General features: G+C 44.1%; 2 protein-coding genes across 7 annotated transcripts in view; both read left to right on the forward strand.

The window, feature by feature from the left end:
* Window positions 1–9,909, forward strand: part of ERLIN1 (ER lipid raft associated 1) — a 108,628-nt gene extending 98,719 nt beyond the window's left edge. For all 6 annotated transcript variants that reach the window (XM_058436100.1, XM_058436097.1, XM_058436099.1 and 3 more), the window contains 6 exons: window positions 1,419–1,694; window positions 2,926–3,046; window positions 4,408–4,582; window positions 9,117–9,218; window positions 9,326–9,451; window positions 9,881–9,909. The gene's annotated coding sequence lies outside the window, so the exon portion shown is untranslated. The remainder of the gene's footprint in view (window positions 1–1,418; window positions 1,695–2,925; window positions 3,047–4,407; window positions 4,583–9,116; window positions 9,219–9,325; window positions 9,452–9,880) is intronic.
* Window positions 4,360–24,964, forward strand: part of CPN1 (carboxypeptidase N subunit 1) — a 39,213-nt gene continuing 18,608 nt past the window's right edge. The window contains exons 1-5 of the mRNA XM_032170047.2: window positions 4,360–4,582; window positions 9,881–10,077; window positions 16,497–16,652; window positions 21,017–21,199; window positions 22,670–22,781. Of these exons, the coding sequence (XP_032025938.1) occupies window positions 4,360–4,582; window positions 9,881–10,077; window positions 16,497–16,652; window positions 21,017–21,199; window positions 22,670–22,781 (871 nt within the window). The remainder of the gene's footprint in view (window positions 4,583–9,880; window positions 10,078–16,496; window positions 16,653–21,016; window positions 21,200–22,669; window positions 22,782–24,964) is intronic.

Here is a 24,964-nt window from a genome sequence, read left to right on the forward strand (position 1 = left end):
AGGGAAGGCATCGCTACCTCATCCCTGATACTTCTCATTGACAGAGGATATTCCCTGTTTACAAGAATCCACTGTGCAAACAGGTAGGGAGAGTGCATTCCTCTCCTGGAGAATGGGATTCATCTGTTTGGCATGAGTGAGGCCCCATAAAGAACCATAGGCACATGGGGGAGTCACTAAGCCAAGCCCTCAGTAATGACAGTAGATATGGTCCTAGATCAAGGGCTTAATGTGTGACAGCCTTAGTGATGCCTTGATTCCTACCTTTACCACCTGGGGGGACAGGCTCTCAGAAAATTACAGGATTTGAGCTGTGGGTATAGGCAGCAGATGTTTGGTACTGCCAATTTAGTATTTATCAGGGCCAACCCTCTGTGACTATCTGGGCCACCTCTCTGTGAGCCAGACTGGCCTGGCCACATAGTGTTTACCCAGTATATCCAAGATGGAATCGCTGTCTTTACTGACTGGTTATAAAAACATAGGATTTTCTTGGGAAAGTTTGCTAAAGACAGAGCAGCAGGATGCAAGGGGGAAAGTCAATAATGGATTTGTGTGTTAATTCATTCACTCACTCATTCATTCAACAAATGTTGAGCACCTGTGCCCAGCTCTATGCTAGGGGGCTGCAGATCACCCTGGAGAGCAAGAGCAGTGTGCCAGCAGGGCTGCACTCTACCCTGACACCCAACACCTAACACGGTGAGTAGTGCGTAACAGAGAAAGTGATAAGAATTGGAGATAGAAAGACTGATTGTAGCAGCAACTACAAGGGGAGGTAAGGAAGACCCAGAATTTGAACTGGATTGAGCTACCTAGGGAAATAGCATGAGTGAAAGCAGGAAGGCAGGGGCATGCTCCAAAGATAGTAGGTGGAGCAACAGTGCTGCACTAGAGTGAGGGACAGGATGACAAGTTACAACTGGACTTGGTAGCAAGGACAAAAAGGCTATCTGAGGCATTTGAATTTTACACGACAGTGCATGAAGGTTCATTGAAACTTTGCTTTTTAAAAACAACAATTTTAGGCTGGGCGCAGTAGCTCATGCCTGTAATCCCAGCACTTTGGGAGACTGAGGCAGGCAGATGATCTGAGGTCAGGAGTTCGAGACTAGCCTGGCCAACATGGTGAAACCCCGTCTCTACTAAAAGTACAAAAATTAGCTGGGTGTGGTGGCGGGTGCCTGTAATCCCAGCTATTCTGGAGGCTGAGGCAGGAGAATCGTTTGAACCCAGGAGGCGGAGGTTGCAGTGAGTGGAGACTGCACCATTGCACTCCAGTCTAGGTGAAAAGAGTGAGACTCTGTCTCAATAAATAAATAAATAAATAACAATTTTTTAAGGTCAAATTTACATACCACAACATTCACCCTTTTTAAGTTTACAATTAAATGATTTTTTTTTTTTTTTTTTTTCAGACGAAGTCTCTCTCTGTCGCCCAGGCTGGAGTGCAGTGGCATGATCTCAGCTCACTGCAACCTCCGCCTCCCGGGTTCAAGAAATTCTTCTGCCTCAACCTCCTGAGTACCTGGGATTATAGACATGTGCCACCACACCTGGCTAATTTTTATATTTTCAGAAAAGATGGAGTTTCACCATGTTGGCTAGGCTGGTCTCGAACTCCTGACCTCAAGTGAGCCACCTGCCTCAGCCTCCCAAAGTGCTGGGATTACAGGAGTGAGCCACCGCACCCGGTAACTTTACAATTAAATGATGTTTAGTAAAGTTATCAAGCTGACCAACTATTACCATCACCCAGTTTTAGAACATCTGCATCACTCCAATAAGATCTTCCTTGGATCCAGTTTGAGTGGCTGATTCATCCATTAGAAAATAAATCCCTCATGCCCATTTACAGTTAATTTCCATTCCCATCCCCAACCTCAGGCAAACATTATTTTACTTTCTGTCTCTATAGGCTTACCTTTGCAGGACATTTCGTCTAAATGGAATTATACATTATGTGTTTTTTCATGTCTGGCTTCTTTCACTTAGCATAGTGTTTTTGGAGTTCATCCACATTGTAGCATGTAGTCGTATTTTATTCTTTTTATTGCTGAATAGTGTTCAATTGTATGGTTATATCATATTTTATTTATTCACCAGTTGATAGACATTTAGGTAGTTTCTACTTTTTGCCTATTATGAATAATGCTGCTGTGAACATTCTGTGGACAAGTTTGTTCTATTGGGTACGTACCCAGGAATGGAATTGTTGAGTTGTATGATAAATTTATATTTAATTCTTTCAGACAGCTATATTTATTTTTTATTCCCTTTTAAAAACAGCTTTATTGAGATACAATTTGCATATCATAGAATTCATCTGTTTTAAGTATGCAATTCAATGAATTTTAGTATATTTATAGAGTTGTATAGCCATCACCATCACCACAATCTAATTTTAGAACATTTCTATCACTCTCAAAAGAAATTTTGTGCCCACATATCTAATCCCAGCCCTCAGCAACCTCTAATCTTCTTTCTGTCTTTATATATTTGCCTTTTCTAAACATTCATATGAACTGAATCATACAATATGTGGTGTTTTGGGTCTGGCTTCTTTTACCAGGCATGTGTAAGATTCACCCACATTGTACAATATATTAGTACTCCACTCCTTTTTATTGTCAAATACTATTTCATTGTATGGATATGCCATATTTTGTTTATCCGCTCAGTGGTTAATGGACATTTTGGTTGTTTCCACTTTTTGTCTCTTGTGAACAATACTGCTATGGACATTTATGTACAAGTTTTTGTGTGGATATGTGTTTTCATTTCTCTTGCATAGGTACCTAGGAGTGAAACTGTTGTATTATATAGTAAGTATATATTTAACCTTGTAAGAAACTGCTAAACTGTTTTCCAAACTGGCTGTACTATTTTTTTATTTATTTATCTTTATTTTTTATTTTTTTTGAGACGGAGTCTCGCCCTGTCACCAAGCTGGAGTGCAGTGGCGTGATCTCAGCTCACTGCAACCTCTGCCTCTCAGGTTCAAGCAATTCTCCTGCCTCAGACTCCTGAGTAGCTGAGACTACAGGTGTGTGCCACCATGCCCCGCTAATTTTTGTATTTTTAGTAGAGAGGGGGTTTTACCATGTTTGCCAGGATGATCTCAATCTCTTGACCTTGTGATCTACCCGCCTCGGCCTCTCAAAGTCCTGGGACTATAGGCATGAGCCACTGCACCTGGTCTGGCTGCACTATTTATGAGGGTTCCAGTTTCTCCCTATTCTCACCAACATTTGTTATTGTCTGTCTTTTTTATTATAGCCATTCTAGTGGTGGTAAAGTAATATTTCATGTGTGATTTTTGTTTATTTGTTTTTTGAGATGAGGTCTCACTCTGTTGCCCAGGCTGGAGTGTAGTGGCATGATCATGGCTCACTTCAGGCCCCACCACCCAGGTTCAAGTGATTCTCTGCCTCAGCCTCCCTAGTAGCTGGAACTACAGGCATGCCATCACACCCAACTAATTTTTAGATGATTTGTAGAGATGGGGGTCTTGCTGTGTTGCCCAGGCTGATCTCAAACTCCTGCGCTCAAGTGATCCTCCCAATTTGGCCTCCCAAAGTGCTGAGATTACAGGCATAAGCCACCATGCCTGGATCTCATGTGGTTTTAATTTGTATTTCCTTAATGACTAATGACACTGAACATCTTTAAATGTGCTTATTAGCCGTTTGTATATCTATTTTGGTCAAATGTTTTGCCCATATTTTATTTGGGTTGTTTGTCTTCTTACTGTATTGTAGGGATTCTTTACGTATTATGGGGGTATTATCAGATACATGATTTACAATTGTTTTCTCCCAGTCCGAGGCTAATCTTTTCCTTTTCTTAATGGCATCTGTTGAAAGATTTTTGAGGAAAAAAAGGACAAAATACAGCCATGCTTCAGAAAGATAGGCAGCAGTACGTGGCATGGATCAAAAGGGACAGAGAACCCTTTTTGAAAGTTGTAATAAAGGGAACAGGCACAGGCCAAGTTTTTAAAAATTCTCCAGGAATCAAAGGGTTATAAGCAGCTATTTACTGAAGTCTGTTTACAGTCCAGTTAACCAGTAAACCAGAATCAGTGAAACTACCCATCTGGGGAAGTGCAAAAAACCTTTCAAAAGGCTTTCCTGGATTAGAGAAAGAAAGGGAGTGAGGGAGGAGAGATGAGTGGCTATTCCAGAGCGACATAAAGAATTTCCAGCCTTGGACGGACAGCTGGGAACGTCTTCCAAGTTGGACTGGTGTTTACAAGCGGGAAGCTAGGCGGACCTTGGATTTTGGCGGGTGAAGAGGCTAGGTTGTTTAAGGAGGTGGGGCGCGTTTCAGTGGCTCTCTTTGAAAAAGCCCAGCAAGATGTCAGACCTGCTCTCAGTCTTCCTCCACCTCCTCCTTCTCTTCAAGTTGGTTGCCCCGGTGACCTTCCGCCACCACCACTATGATGATCTTGTGCGGACGCTGTACAAGGTGCAAAACGAATGCCCCGGCATCACGCGGGTCTACAGCATTGGGCGCAGTGTGGAGGGGAGACACCTCTACGTGCTGGAGTTCAGCGACCACCCTGGAATCCACGAGCCCTGTAAGTCCTGAACAGCTCTTGAGGGTGTGTGGGGCAGGGCCTTTCCCTTGCAAATCCAGTAATTGGAGTGGTTTCTGGGGTGGTCCGTGGACGTCTCCGCCTACAAGGTATTATCTCTTTCTCAGCCTGTGCTATTTCCCTCTTAGCCCTCAAACTGCCACTGCCTCTGGGGAGCTAAAACCCTCCTTCAGGCTTCAGCCCTTTCCTCCTTTTTGGGTTCTGTTTGCTCAAAACCTTAATGGTAAAAGATGAGTCTTCTTCTCTGCTCATGTCCCATATCCCTTCATTTCCCCCATTTCCTTTCTTTTCCCCTTGCTATTGTTCTGTCTTTCCCCATCCAATGGCTCAGGAGACATAGGCAGAAACAATGAGCCCTTCTAGTTCTGCCAGGAAACTTAGAGGGGTATAGGGAAATCTCTTTGGGGAGTGACAGCATGGTATTCTAGAGAGAGTTTGGGGACTGGGGTGTTAGTGTTATTTACTGGATTCTTTTTTCTTTTATTTTTTTGAGACAGGGTCTGGCTCCGTTGCCCAGGCTGGAATGCAGTGGCATGATCTCAGCTCACTGCAGCCTCGACCTCCTGGGCTCAGGTGATCCTTTTCCCTCAGCCTCATAGGTAGCTGGGACCACAGGCATGCACCACCATGCCCGGCTAATTTTTGTATTTTTAGTAGAGACAGGGTTTCATCATGTTAACCAGGCTATTCTCAAACTCCTGGGCTCAGGCGATCCACCCACCTTGGCCTCCCAGTGTTGGGATTACAGGCATGAGCCACCGCACTTAGCCTGGATTCCTTTTTTTAGTTTGTTTCTACTATAAAAGCAATCCATGTTTGGATTAAAATTTAGAAATTAGATAAGGAAAAAAAAATAAAACTCACCCCAAATCCCACCACTGTTAATGTATTGATGTATATCCTTCCAGACTTTTTTCTATGCATATTTAAACCCCGACTCAAACACATGTAATTGTTTCTATAAAAATGAAATTGTATTATAATTGCCCTTCTCATTTCATAATCTGTTATGGACAGCATCCATGTCTTTAAGTGCAGATCTACATCATTGTGGTTTTGGCTGTGTAACAGCTCATTGCATGACTGTATTTAACTGTCCATATATTGATGGACATTTAAGTTGTTTCTAATTTCTCACTTCTTTCCTTACCAGTTCCTCCTTCAAACTGTCAACTTCAAATCTCCCTTTACCTCTTCGCTTCCACATCCCCTGCCCGAGTCCAGACTCCATCACAAGCTGCCTACATGATTCCACTGAACTCCCAACTGGTCTCTAACTTCTTTTTTTTTTTTTTTTTTTTTTTTTTTTGAGGCAGAGTCTCGCTCTGTTGCCCAGGCTGGAATGCAGAGGCGCGATCCCAGCTCACTGAAACCTCCACCTCCCGGGTTCAAGCAATTCTCCTGCCTCAGCCTCCCAAGTAGCTGGGATTAGAGGCGTGCACCATCACGCCTGGCTAATTTTTTTTTTATTTTTAGTAGAGATGGGGTTTCACCATGTTGGCCAGGCTGGTCTCGAACTCCTGACCTCAAGTGATCTGCCTGCCTTGGCCTCCCAAAGTGTTGGGATTACAGGCATGAGCCACTGTGCCCGGCCAGGTCTCTAACTTCTAACTGCTGCACTCTGAATCTTCCATTTGGTACACAGATGCCAGAAAAATTTTCCTAAATCCTGACTATCCCACTTCCTACTTTAAAAGCCTCACACCCAATGGACTGGCCATGGGATTCAGAATACTGCATGGAGGAGGCTCAAAGAAGGCCATGGGGTTACCTGGGATAATTGCCTCACTTTGAAACTGCACTTCCATAACAAGCAGCCTGCTGTCAATCAGATCATATGTTCACTGTGGAAGCTTGCGAGTGTTCATGGACATCGTGGGGTTAGCCCCCCAACATTCCAAGCCCCCTTCTTGGTGCTCCTATACTTTCTAGCTTTCAAGGCCTTCCTTGAAGCTTTTTCACAGGACTCTAGCCCTCACTGTTCCTTCTTTTCTCTGAAGCACTATAACTACTATTCACCCATTCATTCCTTTCATTCATTCATTCCACAAATATTTACCAATCACCTACAATATGCAGGCACTTTTGTAGACTCTGGAAGTACAGCAGAGAATAAAACAAAGATGCTGCCCTCATGGGCCCGAATTCTAGTGGGGTATGACTGACAATAAATGGGTAACTAAGTAAATACATATTACATCAGATGGAAATACGTGCTGTAGAGAAAACTAAATCAGGAATAAGAGATAAGGATGCCATGGAGGAAGACGAGGAGGAGCAGAAGAGGCACTCAGGAGAGGCGTCTCCACTGAGGTGGCTTTGAGCAGAGAGCTGAAGGATGGGTGTGATGTGATGGCACATGCCGTGCTGATATTGGGGAGAAAAGATGACGGGCAGAGGGAAGAACAAAGACAATGCTCTGGAGCATGCTTGGCACATGTGAGGAACAGCAAGGGGCCAGTGCGGCTCCAGCCGAGTGAATGAGGGGAGAGCAAGAGAGGAGGTCACAGCCATGTGGTGGGGACACCAGGCAATAGGAGATCACACAGGGCCTCACAGACCCTGGTAATGATCTGTGCTTTTACTTTGAGTCAAGTGAGAAGCCACTGGAGGGTTTTTTAAGCAGAAGTGGGAGACAATCTGACTTAAATTTTGTAAAGATCACTCAGAATAGGGGTCAGCAAACTACAGCCCAAGGGCCAGCTACCTGTTTTGGTAAATGAAGTTTCATGGGAACGTAGTCACGCCCATTCACTTTTATCTTGTCCGTGGCTGCTTTTGCTGGAAGAGTTGAGTAGCTGTGACAGAGACAACACGGCCCACAAAGCCTAAAGGATTTACTCTCTAATCCTTTATAAAAAAGTTTTGCCAACCCCTGACTCTGGAGAATAGACTTTAAAGGGGCTAAGCAGCTGCAGGGAGACCAAGTGGGAGATTTATTTCAATAACCTAACATGGCCAATAGTACCAAGCTTGAAGGTGCAGGGGCTTGAACCAAAATGGTAGCAGTGATTGTTATGAGAAGTGGTTGTGTTCCAGATATATTGAAAGTAGAGGCCAGCTGTGGTGGTTTATGCCTGTAATCCCAGTACTTTGGGAGGATTGCCTGAGGCCAAAAGTTTCAGACCAGTCTGGGCAACATAGTGAGACTTTGTAATAAATATTTTTTAGAAAATTAGCCTGGTGTGGTGGTGTGCACTTGTGGTCCCAGCTACTCAGGAGGCTGAGGCGGGAGGATGGCTTGAACCGAGAAATTCGAGAGGCTGTCCTGAGCTATGATTGTGCCACTGCACTCCAGCATGAATGACTGAGCAAGACCCTGTCTCTAAATAAAAAAAAGAAAAAGAAAAAAGAAAAAGGAGAGCCAAAAAAATCTGATATTAAGCATCCACTAAGTTCATGGCACTGTTCAAAGTTCTTTAGGGCAGTGGTTCTCAGACTTACAGATTTCATAAAGAAGTTAAAAAAAGGTGTGTTTTTTTTTTTTTTTCAAATAAATAGGAGACCAGAGGGAACTAAAACAGATCTTCCAAATTTTATTTTATTGAATAAGGATGTGAAGAAAACTACCTGTCATCTACTATATCCATCCTTTTCTAACAGAAAAGACATTTTAATACCAAGAAAAGTAAGAAAGACATAATCTACGATTAAAAAAAATACACTAAGATTAAAGAATACCCACTATGGAAAATCCACCACATGATCCTTATGGATTATAAGCATTCCTTTGAGAAAAACTGCTGTAGGTATACTAAGATAAATAATAATGGATGCTGTCACAAGTTAAAAATTATGTACACTGCTAAGGCCAGGTCTGGTAAAGGAAATAGAACATGTATAAAAATAGGTAAAACCCAGCCAGGTGCAATGGCAAACACCTATAATCCCAGCACTTTGGGAGGCCAAGGCGGGTGGATCACCTGAGGTCAGGAGTTTGAGACCAGCCTGGCCAACATGGTGAAACCCTGTCTCTACTAAAAATATAAAAATCAGCCAAGTGTGGTGGCAGGCACCTGTAGTCCCCACTAATTGGGAGGCCGAGGCAGGAGAATTGCTTGAACCTGGGAGGTGGAGGTTGCAGTGAGCTGGGATTTTGCCACCGCACTCCAGACTGGGTGACAGAGCGAGATTCCAACTCAAAAAAAAAAAAAAAAAAAAGGTAAAACCAGGGAAGTCAACAGAGAGCTCTCTCTCATCAAGGAGAACCCAAGATGACTTCACAGAATATCATGTGAACTGGGCCTAGAAGGGTGGTGAGAAGGATTTGGAAATGAGAAGATGAAGAGGTACAGAACCAGAAAAGTCATGGACGCAGGAAAGTATTGGGTGGAAGAGAGATCATTTGGCAAGAGCTTTTCTCCTTCCTCTTAAAAGAGGGCAAGAATGATTTTCTTTAGGTGATCCCAGAAGCTTTCAGGTTCTCAATTCTTACCTCAAGTTGAACAGTTAACATGGCCTAAGAGAAGACTAAGGAATGAGACATAGCAGGTGCCTCCCTATTCTGTGCCTTCAGATTTGGCCTGCTTGGATTTGAAGGAGTGATTTCAGTTTTCCCGTACTGCAGTGGGGAGAATGGAGAACGAGCTCAGTCCTGCCCACAATCCTATTCTTTGTGGTAGGTGGGGTGGGAGGGAGTGGGGAAAACCCCTGCCAGCCCACTGAATCTTAGATCCATCTCTGCGGAGCTGGTCACCTCTGCTCACCTGCTGTGTTCTTGTTCAGGTGGAGCAAGAAACTTTTCAAGTGCCAAGAAAATTAAGTTTTCAACTGGGATCATTAGCAGCTGTTATGCTAAAACCTAGAGTACTTCATGAAAGCAGATTCTGGGGAACATCCTTATCCTGAAAGGTTTGTCTCTGAGAAGTAGCGTGCTACTGCAAATGGCACTGTACGTGCCACCTGGGCTTGGGCCTCTATAGAGCCATTAGCTAGGCAACCTCAGACAAGTTACTTAACCTCTCCCATCCTTATTACCCTCACCCTGAGGCTATTAATGCCCACTTTACAGGTTTTCTGTGAATTTTAGCTGTATCGAACATAACTGTCTAGTACACTATGGGGATTCAATACATGGCACTCATATCATCCCTGGCATGAATTTTTGTAGCTTTTGTAACTGTAATTGGTTAGGAAGGGGCTCAGGGATTATTGCCAAAGACCCAATGAAAGCATGAGATTTTCTTTCATTCATTACTGAAAAAGAGAAAAAAGGTCCTTGTGCAAGGTTAGGCGTCAATGGCACTTCCAAGCTTCCCCCATCTTTTCTCTTCCTTGCAGTGGAACCAGAGGTCAAGTATGTGGGGAACATGCATGGCAACGAAGCGCTGGGCCGCGAGCTGATGCTGCAGCTGTCGGAGTTTCTGTGCGAGGAGTTCCGGAACAGGAACCAGCGCATCGTCCAGCTCATCCAGGACACGCGCATTCACATCCTGCCATCCATGAACCCCGACGGCTACGAGGTGGCTGCTGCCCAGGTACGAGGTCTAAGGGAGATGCTGGGGAGAGATCAAGGCCTTCTTAGAAAATAAAGTCCAGTGGACAGGATTCCCTCTCCATCCCACTGTAAATGTCACAAATGTTAAAAGATGAAATGGCCAAGAGAAAAAAATCCATCAGAAATATAAGAAAGGATGAAGAGGTCGGTTCAGTCCTACAGCACCTCAGGCAATAAACGTGGGGCTCTTTCTGAGCCTGCATTCCCTCAACACCTTTCCAGATGACCTCAGGGTTTTGTTGTGAGGATTAATGTGGCAATATCTGTGATAACACTTTGTAACCTGGAAAATGCTCAACAGATGTGGAGGGATATTGCAAAATAAAGCTCCTTTCCTGAACTTTTAGCATCAAACCCTAAATACCTTTCTTTCTTCCACACTACATTTCCATTTGCGTTTGTGGAGAAAATAACAAGGACAACAGGCTTTCCCCAGAATTGGGGGTAGGGGGCTAATTCTACATTATTCATACTTTATTATATTTCCATAGAGTTGTTTCCTCTACTAGTATAGTACTTAGCCTATTGATTCTATATTTTAGAGTTATATTTGCAGTGGGACCGATAAGAAAAAATGTCTAAGGGCTTTCTTTTTTCTGAGATGGAGTCTTACTTTGTTGCCCAGGCTGGAGTGCAGTGGTGCGATCTCGGCTCATTGCAACTTCTGCCTCCCGGGTTCAAGCAATTCTCCTGCCTCAGCCCTCGAGTAGCTGGGTCTACTGGTGTGCGCCACCATGCCCAGCTAATTTTTTGTAGTTTTAGTAGAGACGGGATTTCGCCAGGTTGGCCAGGCTGGTCTCGAACTCCTGGCTCAGGTGATCCACCCACTTCAGCCTCCCAAAGTGTTGGGATTACAGGTGTGAGCCACCGTGCCTGGCACGATTTTTTACTTTATTTTCTAACATAAATTCAAAATGTCAGCGTGCCTAACATTTGTCTTATTATTAGTAGTAACATCTTAAGTGTTTCAGACCGATATGCTTAACTTTTAAATCAGTGGTTCTCTTTTGTGGCTGTGCATCAGAATCACAGGTGAAGATTTTGAAATACAGATTCCCAGGTCCCACCCTGGACCTACTGAGTTAGTATTGTCAAGGGTGAGGCCAGGCATCGATTTGCCTTATGCAATGGAGATGTTCCTTTAAAAGCTGTGTTTAAAAGGCAGGGTTTTCAGCTGGGCATGGTGGCTCACGCCTGTAATCTCAGCACTTTGGGAGGCCGAGGTGGGTGGATCACCTGAGGTCGGGAGTTTGAGATCAGCCTGACCAACATGGAGAAACCCTGACTCTACTAAAAATACAAAAAATTAGCCAGGCATGGTGGCATATGCCTGTAATTCCACCTACTCGGGAGGTTGAGGCAGGGGAATTGCTTGAACCCAGGAGGCAGAGGTTGTGGTGAGCCGATATCATGCCATTGCACTCCAGCCTGGGCAAAAAAAGCAAAACTCCATCTCAAAAAAATAAAAAAATAAAAAGGCGGGATTTTCTTGGGGGGAGAGTACGTTAAAGCATATTTTAAATCGACCTGTGGATAGGGCTGGGGGGTAAGTAGAGACAGAGAGAGGGATGGAGCCAGGACGTTGAACCAAACACAGACTTGACTCTTGCAGTCTCACCACTTTCTGCTGAAATGACTCTACAAATGAAGAAAGAGAACTTTCTTTCACCACTGGAAATCAGAGTGGTGCCCACTACTCTTCCTCAAGACTTGAGTTCCCAAAGAGCAGGAAAATTGGAAAGAGGTGTGGGAGGGAATCCCAGCCTGGCTGATTTCCTTCTATTAGCCCTTTCCTGTATTGCAGTGGGGAGAACGGAGAACCAGCTCAGTCCTGCACACATCCTTTGCAGTAGGTGGGGTGGGAGGGACTGGGGAAAACCCCTGCCAGTCCACTGAATCTTAGAGCCATCTCTGGGAAGCTGGTCACTTCTGCTCACCTGCTGTGTTCTTGTTCAGAGGGAGCAGATCTTGAACCTGAACGCAAGAGGACCCATCAGGTTCTCAGACTCTCAGAGATACCTGCCATGCCCAGAGGCAAGCTGTCTTCGTGGCTACACAGAGAAGAATTTCCTGGCCACCAGACTTTAAAGCCACTTGTAGGTGGCCAGAATAATGCCCCCCATCAAAGATGTCCACGACCTAATCCTCAGAACCTATGAATATGTTATATTACTGGGCAAGGAGGAATTAAGGTTGCAGATGGAACTAAGGTTGCTAATCAGTTGACCTTAAAATAACCTGGAGTATTGTGGGGGGGATGGGGCCAAGTGTAATCAATTACGAGGGTCCTTTAAATGTAGAAGAGGGAGGCCAAAGGTCACAGTCAGAGCGAGATCTGAAGATGTTACGCAGCTGGCTTTAAAGATGGAAGAGCCTTGGCCGGGTGCCGTGGCTCAGGCCTGTAATCCCAGCACTTTGGGAGGCTGAAGTAGGAGGATCACCTGAGGTCAGGAGTTCGAGACTAGCCTGACCAACATGGAGAAACCCTGTCTCTACTAAAAATATAAAATTAGCCAGGTGTGGTAACACATGCCTCTAATCCCAGCTACTCGGGAGGCTGAGGCAGGAGAATCACTTGAACCCGGAAGGTGAAGGTTGCGGTGAGCTGAGATCACATCATTGCACTCCAGCCTGGGCAACAAGAGCAAAACTCCATCTCAAAAAAAAAAAAAAAAGGAAGAGCCAAGGAATGTGAATGGTCTCTAGAAACTGGAGAGACACCTTGCTTTTAGGCCTGTGAGACCTGTTTTAGTCTTCTGACCTCCAAAGCTATGAGACAATACACTCGTGCTGTTTTAAACCACTAAATTTGGGGTAATTTGTTACAGCAGTAATAGGAAACACAACACTAGCCCTGTTTATGAAACCTTCTGTTAGGGGAAGCCGCTTCCTGCCAACATAACTATTGACCAGTGTGCAGGGAAATCAGTGGATAATGCCCATAGCTGTTTATGCTGACAGTCAAGAGCTGCCTTGATATAAATAAGCAAGCAGTGACAAGCCCCTGGAAGCATAAAGAAAATCATTATGTCACAGAAGTGTACACCAAAATCAAAGACCCAATAAATGTTTTCCACTGGAACACAACTGATGTAGGAAACAGTTATGTTTTCAATGGGATCTAAAAATGAAATACAAGCAGGGTGCCATGAAAAGAGGAGAAATCTGAGAATAATACTGAATTCTCAGAAAAAAATGTAATCTGCTGCATTTTATTGGTTGGAAAAGGGAAAATATGAGAGCGGCAATTCATCTGTGAGATTCTAGCTTCCCGGCATCCATTCATTCACTTCCAGGAACAGCCAACAATTTGGGCTCCACCTTCTCAGTCTACAGGGACCCAGTTGGCACTATTTCCCTTCTCCAATGCCACACAAAACATTAAATGGAATTTCAATTTTGAATGAGCCTTTTAACATATCTCTATTCTATCACTCTATGTATTTAATTATTTATGTGTATGTCCATCTCCCCATGTGTACTATGAATTCCTAGAAGGCTAGACTACAATGTCTCACTTATCTCTTTCCCCAGTGTCTATCTGAGAGCTCTGAATAGAGAAGGACTTAAGTAAATGTTGGTTGACTAAATAGATGACCTAATGAGTGAGTGAATACGTGAGCAAATAAATGATAAAATCTGAAATATGGACAGAGAAATTAAGGGATCCAGAAAGTTGATATTGCTCAAAAGAAAGATAAGTAAGGATCCTAAATTTTTTGAAAGGGGGAGGAGTGAGTTTCCATAGTGTAACCACTTTGAAAAACAGTTTAACAGTTTCTCAAAAAGTTAAACATAAGGCTGTAGTGGCTCACGTCTGTAATCCCAGCACTTTGGGAGGTGGGTGGATCACTTGAGCCCAGAAGTTTGAGACCAGCGTAGGCAACATGGCAAAACCCCATCTTTACAAATAATTTAAAATCAGCCAGGTGTTGTGGCACGTGCCTGTAAGCACCAGCTACCAGGAGGCTGAGGTGGGAGGATCACCTGAGCCCAGGAGGTTGAGGCTGCAGTGAGCCATGATCATGCTGTTACACTCCAGCCTAGGCAACAGAGTGAGACCCTGTCTCAAAACGAAAACAAAAACAAACAAAAAACAGTTAAACATGCACTTAGCTTATGACTCAGCAGTTCTACTTATAGATATCTACCCAGAGGAAATGAAAACATACATCCACACAAAGACTTGTACGTGGATGTTCAAAGCAGCATTATTAACAATAGCCAAAAGGTGAAAACAATCCAAATGTCCATGAATCTCCCCCTACCACCCTTCTCCAAAATCCGCATTCACCTGAAATCTGTGACTATGATCTTATTTGGAAATACATAGTCATCCTTCAGTATCCGTAGGTGATTGATTCCAGGGCCCCCCACCAATACCAAAATCCTCGGATGCTCAAGTCCCTTATATAAAATGGCATAGTATTTGCACATAACTTATGCACATCCTCCTATATACTTTAAATCATCCCTAGATTACTTATGTTACCCAGTACAATGTAAATGCTATGTAAACAGTTGTTATAATGTACTGTTTAAGGAATAATGACAAGAAAAAAGTATGTACATATTCAGTACAGATGCAACCACTATAGGCCTAACTACATTTTCAATCAGAGGTTGGTTGAGTCCACACATGTGGAACCCATGGATATGGAGGGCCTACTGAGGGTCTTTGCGGATACAATTAAGTTAAGATGAGGTCACACAGGATCAGGATGGACTCTAAATCCAGCATAACTGGTATCCTTGTAAGAAGAAAGAAATTTGTGAATAGAGATGCAGACAGACTGGGGAGGAGGCCATGTAAAGATGAAAGCAGAAATTAGAGTGATGGGTCTAAGAGCCAAAGAATGCCAAGGACTGCCTCTGGCCACCAGAAGCTGGAAGAAACAAAGAAGGGGACCAGAGAGTGTGCCGCCCATCCAGTTGACTTGATTACAACTTCTAGCCTCCAGAGAATAAATTGGAGAATAAATTGCTGTTGTTATAAACCACCTAGTTTGTGGTGATTGTTATGGCAGCCCTAGGAAACTAATACAGTTTCCTAATACTAATAGTATTAAACTAATACTAATACTGGTGAATGGATAGACAAAATGTGATAAATCCACATAATGGAACTATTCAGCAATAGAAAGAAATGAAGTACTGATACATGCTACCACATAGATTAACCTCACAAACATTATGCCCAGTGGGGGGGAAAACCCACAAAAGAACAGATAATGTATGACCCACTTATGTGATCTGTCCAGAAGAGGCAAGTCTAAGGAGAGAGAAAGTTATTACCTAGGGCTGGGATGAAAATGAGAAGTGACTGTAAATGGGAATGAGGTGTCTATTTGGTGTGACAGAAATGTTCTAAAATTAGATTGCAGTGATGATTATACAACTCTGTAAACATACTGAAATTCATTGAATTGTACATTTAAAATGAGCGAATTTTATAGTATATGAATTATATCTCAATAAAACTGTTCATAAAACATTGGGGTTCCCATGATCCCGAAACACCCTACTCTTATTAGAATTTCTCTTGAGATATGTTCCTCTTACACGTGATCTACAGGGAACTTGAAGCCCACCACTGTGACTTTGGATAAGTCAAAGAAGAAAATGATTCATCTTCTTGTGATGGGGACTAAAGGGAAAAAAATGCTACATCATTCGATTAAGCTAATATCTAAGAACTATACAATGTCCTTCAAATATAGGATTCATGGCTGCATGCAGTAGCTGTTGCCTATAATCTCAGCACTTTGTTTGGTTTGTTTTTTTTAGACAGAGCCTTGCTCTATCACCCAGGCTGTAGTGCAGTGGCACGTTCTTGGCCCACTGCAACCTCCACTTCCTGGGTTCAAGTGATTCTCGTGCCTCAGCCTCCTGAGTAGCTGGGACTACAGGCACGCGCCACCACACCCAGCTAATTTTTGTATTTTTTAGTAGAGATGGTGTTTCACCATTTTGGCCAGGCTGATCTTGAACTCCTGACCTCAAACGGTCCACCCGCCTCTGCCTCCCAAAGTGCTGAGATTACAGGCGTGAGCCACTGCACCTGGCCTCTCAGCACTTTGGAAGGGCGAGGTGGGTGGATCACTTGAGCCCAGGAGTTCGATACCAGCCTGGGCAACCAGCCTCATCTCTACCAAAAAAAAAAAAAAAGAATAAAGAACAATTAGCGGGTGTGGTGGCGTGTGCTTGTAGTCCCAGCTGCTCAGGAGACTGAGGTGGGAGGATTGCTTGAGCCCAGTAGGTAGAGGTTGCAGTGAGCCAAGATTGTACCACTGCACTCCAGCCTGGGCAACAGAGTGAGAACCTGTCTCCAAAAAAAAAGTTAGAAAATATAGGATTGAATCTGAAACCTTCATTTTTCATCTTTTCATTTTCCCTTAGGGCCCAAACAAGCCTGGGTATCTAGTTGGCAGGAACAATGCAAATGGAGTGGACCTGAACCGCAACTTCCCTGATCTCAATACCTATATCTACTATAATGAGAAGTACGGAGGCCCCAACCACCACTTGCCCCTTCCAGACAACTGGAAAAGTCAGGTAGGAAATGAAATTTGCAAACAAAGCAGGTAAATCAGCATCTGGAATTTCTTGCAGAAAGACTGCTTAGCCATCTTTACATCAACTAAACAAGCAAGAATTAAGCATCAACTCAACTCAGTGTTAACCCATCTAGAGCAATAATATCTATTTCTTCTGTGTCTTTTTATTTATTTTCTCCTCACCATAGAGCCCTCCACGGAGCACACACTCACTAAGTGATTTTTTTTTTTTTTTTTTAAGACGGAGTCTCGCTCTGTCGCCCAGGCTGGAGTGTAATGGTGCGATCTCAGCTCACTGCAACCTTCGCCTCCCAGGTCCAAGCGATTCTCCTGCCTCAGCCTCCTGAGTAGCTGGGATTAAAGGTGCACACCACCATGCCCAGCTAATTTTTGTATTTTTAGTAGAGACGGGGTTTCACCATGTTTACCAGGCTGGTTTCAAACTCCTGACTTCGTGATCTGCCCGCCTCGGCCTCCCAAAGTGCTGGGATTACAGGCATGAGCCACTGTGCCCGGTTAAATGTTTGATATTAGTGGTGATTGTGGTGAAGGGTATGAAAGCAGTATCATTTGGTTGCATGGTTCTTAACAATTTTCCAAAATTATTTCACAGCCAGTTTCAGTTGATCATGACATCATGTGAAATGCACCAAGCAGTGTTATCCATCTCTGTTTTATAGCTATTACACTTAGAGAGAAAATAATTTACATTCTCACAGGTGGTGATTGATGGAATCAGGATGAAGAGGCAGGCCTTCTGATTCTTATTCCAACATTCTTTCTACTACACTAGACTGTGGACAGAAGCATTTTATAGAGAAGTCTGTCTTACATGTGATAAGCTGTATGCTTACCCACAATTAGCTATAGAAAGAGGCTCAGGCTGGGTGTGGTCTCTCACACCTGTAATCCCAGCACTTTGGGAAGCTGAGACGGGAGGATTGCTTGAGACCAGGAGTCTGAGACTAGCCTGGACAACATAGTGAGGCCCCATCTCTACAAAATAAAAATACAAAATTTAGCTGGGTGTAGTGGCACATGTCGTAGACTTAGCTATTTGGGAGGATCCCTTGAATCCAGGAGTTCAAGAGTTCAAGATTATAGTGAACTATTGTCCTGCCTGCTCCAGCCTGGGTGACAGAGCAAGAGACCCTGTCTCCCAAAAAAAAATAAAGTTCAAGGAATCTAACCCTTAGTTTTTGGCCAGGTGCAGTGGCTCATGCCTGTAATCCCAGCACTTTGGGAGGCCGAGGCGGGCGGATCACGAGGTCAGGAGATCGAGACCATCCTGGTTAACACGGTGAAACCCCGTCTCTACTAAAGATACAAAAAATTAGCCAGGCGTGATGGCGGGCGCCTGTAGTCCCAGCTACTCGGGAGGCTGAGGCAGGAGAATGGCATGAGCCCAGGAGGCAGAGGTTGCAGTGAGCCGAGATAGTGCCACTGCACTCCAGCCTGGGTGACAGAGCGAGACTCTATCTCAAAAAAAAAAAAAAAAAAGTTCAGGGAATCTAACCCTTAGTTTTATCTTTTCCCTTTCTTTTTTCTTTTTCTTTCTTTTCTTTTTTTTTTTTTTTTTTGAGACAGAGTCTTGCTCTTTTACCCCAGGCTGGAGTGCGAGTGCAGTGGCACAATCTTGGCTCACTGCAACCTCTTCCTCCTGGGTTCAAGCGATTCTCCTGCCTCAGCCTCCTGAGTAGCTGGGATTACAGGCACCCGTCACCATGCCTGGCTAATTTTTGTATTTTTAGTAGAGACGGGTTTTTACCATGTTGGTCAGGCTGGTCTCGAACTCCTGGCCTTGCGATCTGCCCACCTCAGCCTCCCAAAGTGCTGGGATTACAGGTGTGAGCCACCACACCTGGCCCCTTTTCCCTTTCTATATGACCTTTGACTACTTTATCATTACTATACCCTCCCTGATTTCCCTTACTCTTCCAATCGGAGGATCCCATTCAATATTCCTAGGCCTCACTCTCCAAGAGGCCTGTAATGGAAGTCCTTGGTAACGTGAGTGGTTTCACCCTGCTGGTTGGCCTGCTCCTGAAAATAACTAGGCATCCTCTGAGCATCACTGCCACCCCTGCTGATCACGCTGTGTGGGATGGTTTGAAATATTCTATTTGTGAATGTCTAAACTTAGAGACTGGGGAAAGAAAAGCAAAGCAGGTGTAAGCCTTTTAATTGGGAGTTTCCCAAATGGAGTATTCTGGGGGTTTTTTCTCCCTTGAAAATGAAGCAAAAGCCATGCTGACATGTTAGATTTCAAACAGCAACTATCCTCTTGGTTCAGGTAAATAGTAAATAAAAAATAACTTTGTAAGGCTGGGCGCAGTGGCTCACACCTGTAATCCCAGCACTTTGGGAGGCAGAAGCGGGCAGATCAGCTGAGGTCGGGAGTTCGAGACCAGCCTGGCTAACATGGTGAAACACCATCCTACTAAAAATACAAAAATTAGCCAGCTGTGGTGGTAGGCGCCTGTAATCCCAGCTACTTGGGAGGCTGAGGCAGGAGAATTGCTTGAACCCAGATGGCGGAGGTTGCAGATGGCGTCACTGCACTCCAGTCTGGGCGACAGAGAAAGACTCCATCTCACAAAAAAACCAAAACCAAAAAGCAAAGAACTTCGTGTTAGTCAGCATATCCAACCAGAAGAATGTTCTGATGTATTAAACTTGTTTCTCTAAGTAAAATAAGGTAATTGAATCAATGATAACTAGGCTCCCGCTCAATCCTATGTCTAAATTTTAGGGGGAAAAGCAAAGAGGTTTCCCTCGCTCCTGATGGAATATCCTTGAGGAAGAGGAACAGTGAGAAGCTGGCCTTGTTCTGATAGAGGCTTAGGACACAAAGACAGAACTGCCCCAGAGGGTCTGAGCCCTGGTCACAGACCAAGACTGGTGCCCTCACAATTATATTCATTCTGATTGAGACTCAACCCTATTTATCCAGTCCCCTTGGGATGGAAAAGATGGAGCCTGTAGAGCTGACCGTGGTCCAGAAGGAGCCATTAACACAGTAACACTACATAATCTCTAAACTTGTTCATCCTGAGAGGAGGAAGAATGCTGCAGACTGTAAATTATTTACTTATACTGCAAGTCCAAGTGGATTCAAGGCTTTCTTTGGAATACTGTCACTCACTAGCAATATAATATGCAATAGAAAGGTGGAATTTTACTGCTTAGCCAAGACTGGCCCATCTGACGTGTGTCTAACCCGTGAAATTTGGATACGACCACAGGAGTGTGTTCTACATGTCAGTATTACAGCAGGGAGGAAGGAGGTTGAAAACCATCACTGTAAACTAGCATTTTTCAGATTGATTTATTGGAGTCCTAAATTTCTGCTAAGATGACTTAGAAGTCACTGGAGCAGTGAGTAAAATGGGAAACCCTTTTCTAGGGTCTAGAGAGAGGCCAAGCTGGGGCTCTGAGCTCTCCAATCACGATATCTCTTCATACAGAACATCTCTTTTTTGGCTGGGAATGGTGGCTCACGCCTGTAATCCCAACACTTTGGGAGGTGGAGATGGGCACATTGCTTGAGGAGTTCAAGACCAGCCTCGGTAACATGGCAAAACCCCATCTCTACAAAAAATACAAAAATTAGCCAGGTGTGGTGTTGCATGCCTGTAGTCCCAGCTACTAGGGAAGCTGAGGTAGGAGGATCGCTTGAGTCCAGGAGGTGGAGGCTGCAGTGAACTGAGATTGCACCACTGCACTCCAGTCTGGGTGACAGAGTGAGACCTTGTCTCAAAAAAAAAATAAAGAATTTCTCTCTCTCTCTCCCTTTCTTTCTCTCTCAACAGACTTTATTTTTTAGGGTAGTTTTAGGTTCACAGCAAAATTGAGCAAAAAGTACAGAGTTCTCATATACTCCCCACCCCACTCCACCCACCCCACCATCAACATCCCACCCCAGAGGGGTGTGTTTATCACAGTCAGTCATGAACCTGTCTTGACTCCTCATGAGCGCTGTGAGTCCATAGTTACCTTACTGCTCTCTTGGTATTGTGCATTCTATGGGTCTCAACAAAGGTATGATGATATATAGCCACCATTATGGTATCATACAGAATAGTTTCCTTGCCCTAAATGCTCTCTCTTTACCTCTTTTGTATATTGGGATTCCACATAAGATTTCATTTTGAAAAAAGTTCTATATACGCCATTGTTGAAATCATCATTCCAAAGGTCAACATTTCCCCATCTCCACTTTTCATATCCGCCAGGACGTTCACTGTTTCATTCAGACATTTTATCTCCTCAGGCCACTTCCTGACAGACTTACTCTAACCGCCGCCGTTTGTTTGGTAGCCCCAGTTGCCCCTTCACTGCCAATCTCTCGCCTCCTCCCAGGTGGAACCCGAGACCCGGGCGGTGATCCGGTGGATGCACTCCTTCAACTTTGTTCTTTCAGCCAATCTCCACGGAGGGGCGGTGGTGGCCAATTACCCGTATGACAAGTCCTTTGAGCACCGGGTCCGAGGGGTCCGCCGCACCGCCAACACCCCCACGCCTGACGACAAGCTTTTCCAGAAGGTATGTGGAGAAGCAGCTTGTCCCGCCAGGGGAACTTGGGGCTCAGGAGGTGAGCTTAAGGTCAGTAACACAGAACCCTTTTCAGTGCGAGGCCACAGAAAATAATTGAAAATACCGCTTGTTTGTGAGGAGCTTACAGTCTAGTAAATGACATTTGGTTTTTGAATGATAAGCCATAGATTCATAACAAAGTAAATACAAAGAAGGCTTTATAGTAATTACCACGATGCAGAAGATACTTAGGCTAATGATGAGCAAGAAATATGCCCGAAGACTAATAGCACGAGTGTCATTAAATGTGAATTTTTGGGGGAGTCTAAAGTAGAATTTTATGATAATATATCCATATTAATGAAAAATAGACTGTGATAGTATTAGGTGGGGCCTTAAAGAAAAAAAGAAAAATAGGCTACATGAAAAAGGTTTAAATAACGGTTCAAAATGATAGAATAAAATATGTTAACATTAATTTTATATTAATATATAAAATGGTATAATATAAGAAATTTGTAATTATTGGCCTGGCGCGGTGGCTCACACCTGTAATCCCAGCACTTTGGGAGGCCGAGGCGGACGGATTGCCTGAGGTCAGGAGTTCGAGACCAGCCTGCCCAAAATGGTGAAACCCTGTCTGTACTAAAAACACAAAAATTAGCCAGGCACGGTGGTGGGTGCCTGTAATCCCAGCTACTTGGGAGTCTGAGACAGGAGAATCACTTGAAGCTGGGAGGCGGAGGTTGCAGTGAGCCACAATTGTGCCACTGCACTCCAGCCTGGGTGACAAGAGTGAAACTCCGTCTCAAAAAAAAATTATATACTAATATATTAATATATATCTATGTAATTTAAATAAACATTAATGATATTAAGTATTAATCATTAATGAACTACATGGTGAATAGCACATTGTTTTTTTCTCCATTGGTCTCACTTTGTCCACTGTATAGTAAAAGAGTAATGAAGGAGAATTATAGAGTTCAAATACATTCCTCTCCCTCCAACACACGCCTCTCACCCCCTAAATATGCATTACTTTTCCTGGAGAAGTCTTGCCTTACTTACTCCTTGATTTCTTTGACAAAATTCGGCTAGAAAATGGCACAAAAGCAAGGGACCTTCAATATCATCTAGTGCAACTCCTCACTTTGCACAAGAGAAAACTCAGCCCCAAGATAGTAACAAAATCAGAATACAGATCTCCTAACTCTAGTCTACCACACATACACTCTCTTAGACACACAGTCACATTCACACACATGAATTCACACATACGCACCTACATATACACACTCATACACATACACATACACACGCTGTCTCTATCCCTGATCCTATTTTCTTTCACTAAAGCAAATACTCCACCGTTTATGTACCCAGCAGGGCTTCTTGGCTTCATCCTAGCTGTGAGTAGGAGCATTGCCATTTGAGTTGGGAATCATCAAGATCGTTTTCCTCCTGCTTTTCCTCTAGCTGGCCAAGGTCTACTCCTATGCACATGGATGGATGTTCCAAGGTTGGAACTGCGGAGATTACTTCCCAGATGGCATCACCAATGGGGCTTCCTGGTATTCTCTCAGCAAGGGTAAGGGGAGTCCTGGGAACTGCTCAAGCTGAAGTGGAATAGTGCTCATTTCTTCTTCTAAATTCCCAGGTTTCTCAGGGAAACAATGGGAATAGCATAGAATTTTGCACTCAAGTTGAGGTCTGGAAAATGAGGAAGTCTCAGGTTGGCATTTAGTGATCATATTGTGATTCTTTAAAACTAATGTGGGGGTGGCTGGGCACAGTGGCTCACGGCTGTTATCCCAGCACTTTGGGAGGTCGAGGAGGGTGGATCACAAGGTCAGGAGATTGAGACCATCCTGGCTAACACAGTGAAACTCCGTCTCTACTAAAAATACAAAAAAATTAGCCGAGTGTGGTGGCGGGTGCCTGTAGTCCCAGCTACTCGGGAGGCTGAGTCAGGAGAATGGCATGAACCCGGGAGGCAGAGTTTGCAGTGAGCCGCGATCGCATCACTGCACTCCAGCCTGGGTGACAGAGTGAGACTCCGTCTCGAAAAAACAAAAACAAAAACAAAAAATAACTAAGGTAGGGACACCTTTTGGTCCTGCAAAACTGGTGGTTTACACAATAGATTAGGGCATAGGAGGAAAATAATGTAGTCACTTGTGGGATCTGAGAGTAGATTGGGTTGAAAGTGTCTTGCCCATTTACTAGTCATGTGGCTCTGGGATGGATAATTACTTATTCTCTCTGTGCTTTGGTTTCCTCATCTGTAATTAAGAATAATAAGGCCAGGCATGGTGACTCCTGCCTATAATCCCAGCACCTTAGGAGGCCGAGAAGAGAGAATCTCTTGAGGCCAGAAGTTTGAGACCAGCCTGGGCCTCATAGCAAGACCTCATCCCTACCCAAAAAAAAAAGAAAAATTAGCTGGGCATGGTGGTGCATACCTGTAGTCCCAGCTAATGGGGAGGCTGAGGTGGGAGGATCATCTGAGCCCAGGAAGTCAAGGCTGCAGTGCAGTGAGCCAAGATTGCACCACTGCACTCCAGCCTGGACAACAGAGTGAGACTCCAAAAAAAAAAAAGAAAGAATGCTTGCCTTATAATTTTAATATGAGTATTAAATAAAATAATACACATAAGGCATTTGGAAATGCCTGGCTTATAAATGGTGTAACTGTATTTTAAAAAGTAGCACAGAGGTATGCCTCACACTGCAACAGATGAGCAGAGGAGCTGGCCTGGGCACAACCAGTTCCCCTGAGATACATTCCCTGGACCCTGACTGCCAGGCCCCCACAAGCAGGGGTTTGCCATGGACATTGGCCATTGATAATGTAGCCTTCAAGAGCAGAAACCTCCACAAGAGACTTCTGTCTCTATCCCCTGGGCCTTCCCCATGACCAGGGGTCAAGATAGAACCTCTGTTTATGAGCCTTCACTGGATTGAAGGATACAGAAGAGTCTGGAGCAAGAAGCTGAGTTCTTTTAGGAATCATTCTCTAGCACCTGTCTTTCCCCATCCCTCAAATCTGACCTGGCCATGGCCCAGGCAACAGATTGGTGAGAGCTGAGTTGGTGGCTGGTCCTGTGGAGAGTAGAGAGGTGCAAAACTGAGGAGTTGCCATGTACTGGGAGGGTAGACTAGGGACGAAAACTCGCTTGAATACAAGGCACGGCTGGGCGCAGTGGCTCATACCTGTAATCCCAGCGCTTTGAGAGGCTGAGGTGGGAGGATGGCTTAAGGTGGGAGTTCAAGGCCATAGTGAGCTATGATCATGACACTGCACTCCAGCCTGGGCAGCAGAGCAATACCCTGTCTCTAAAAAATAAATAAATACATACATACATAATTTTAAATGTTTTTTTAAGTTACTTTCTTTAGTTTGCATTAGGAAAGCAAAATATTTTTTGCCCTCCAAATTGAAAATAACCAATATACTTTTTCAAATTATGCTTGTTCTTTTTTTCTCTCTCTCCTCCCTCTCCCTCTCCAGCCTCTGAGAGAGCAAGGCCCATGCCTCCACTGAGAATCATTGCCCTAAATTAAGCTGGTACAATTCCAAAGTCATTAAATTTATCAAAACGATTCTTCCAACAGTGTGGTCTCTTGATTACCATATCAGCATGAGCTGGGAACTTACTAGAAATGTACATTTCTAATAAGTTGTACCCCACCTCGTACCTACTGAATCAGAAACTCTGGGGGTGAAGCCCAGCAAGCTGTATTTAGCCAGGAGGTTCAGCCTTCTAGGTG

Source organism: Hylobates moloch, unplaced genomic scaffold (assembly GCF_009828535.3).
Source record: "Hylobates moloch isolate HMO894 unplaced genomic scaffold, HMol_V3 SCAFFOLD_3, whole genome shotgun sequence".
Lineage (NCBI taxonomy): Eukaryota > Metazoa > Chordata > Mammalia > Primates > Hylobatidae > Hylobates > Hylobates moloch.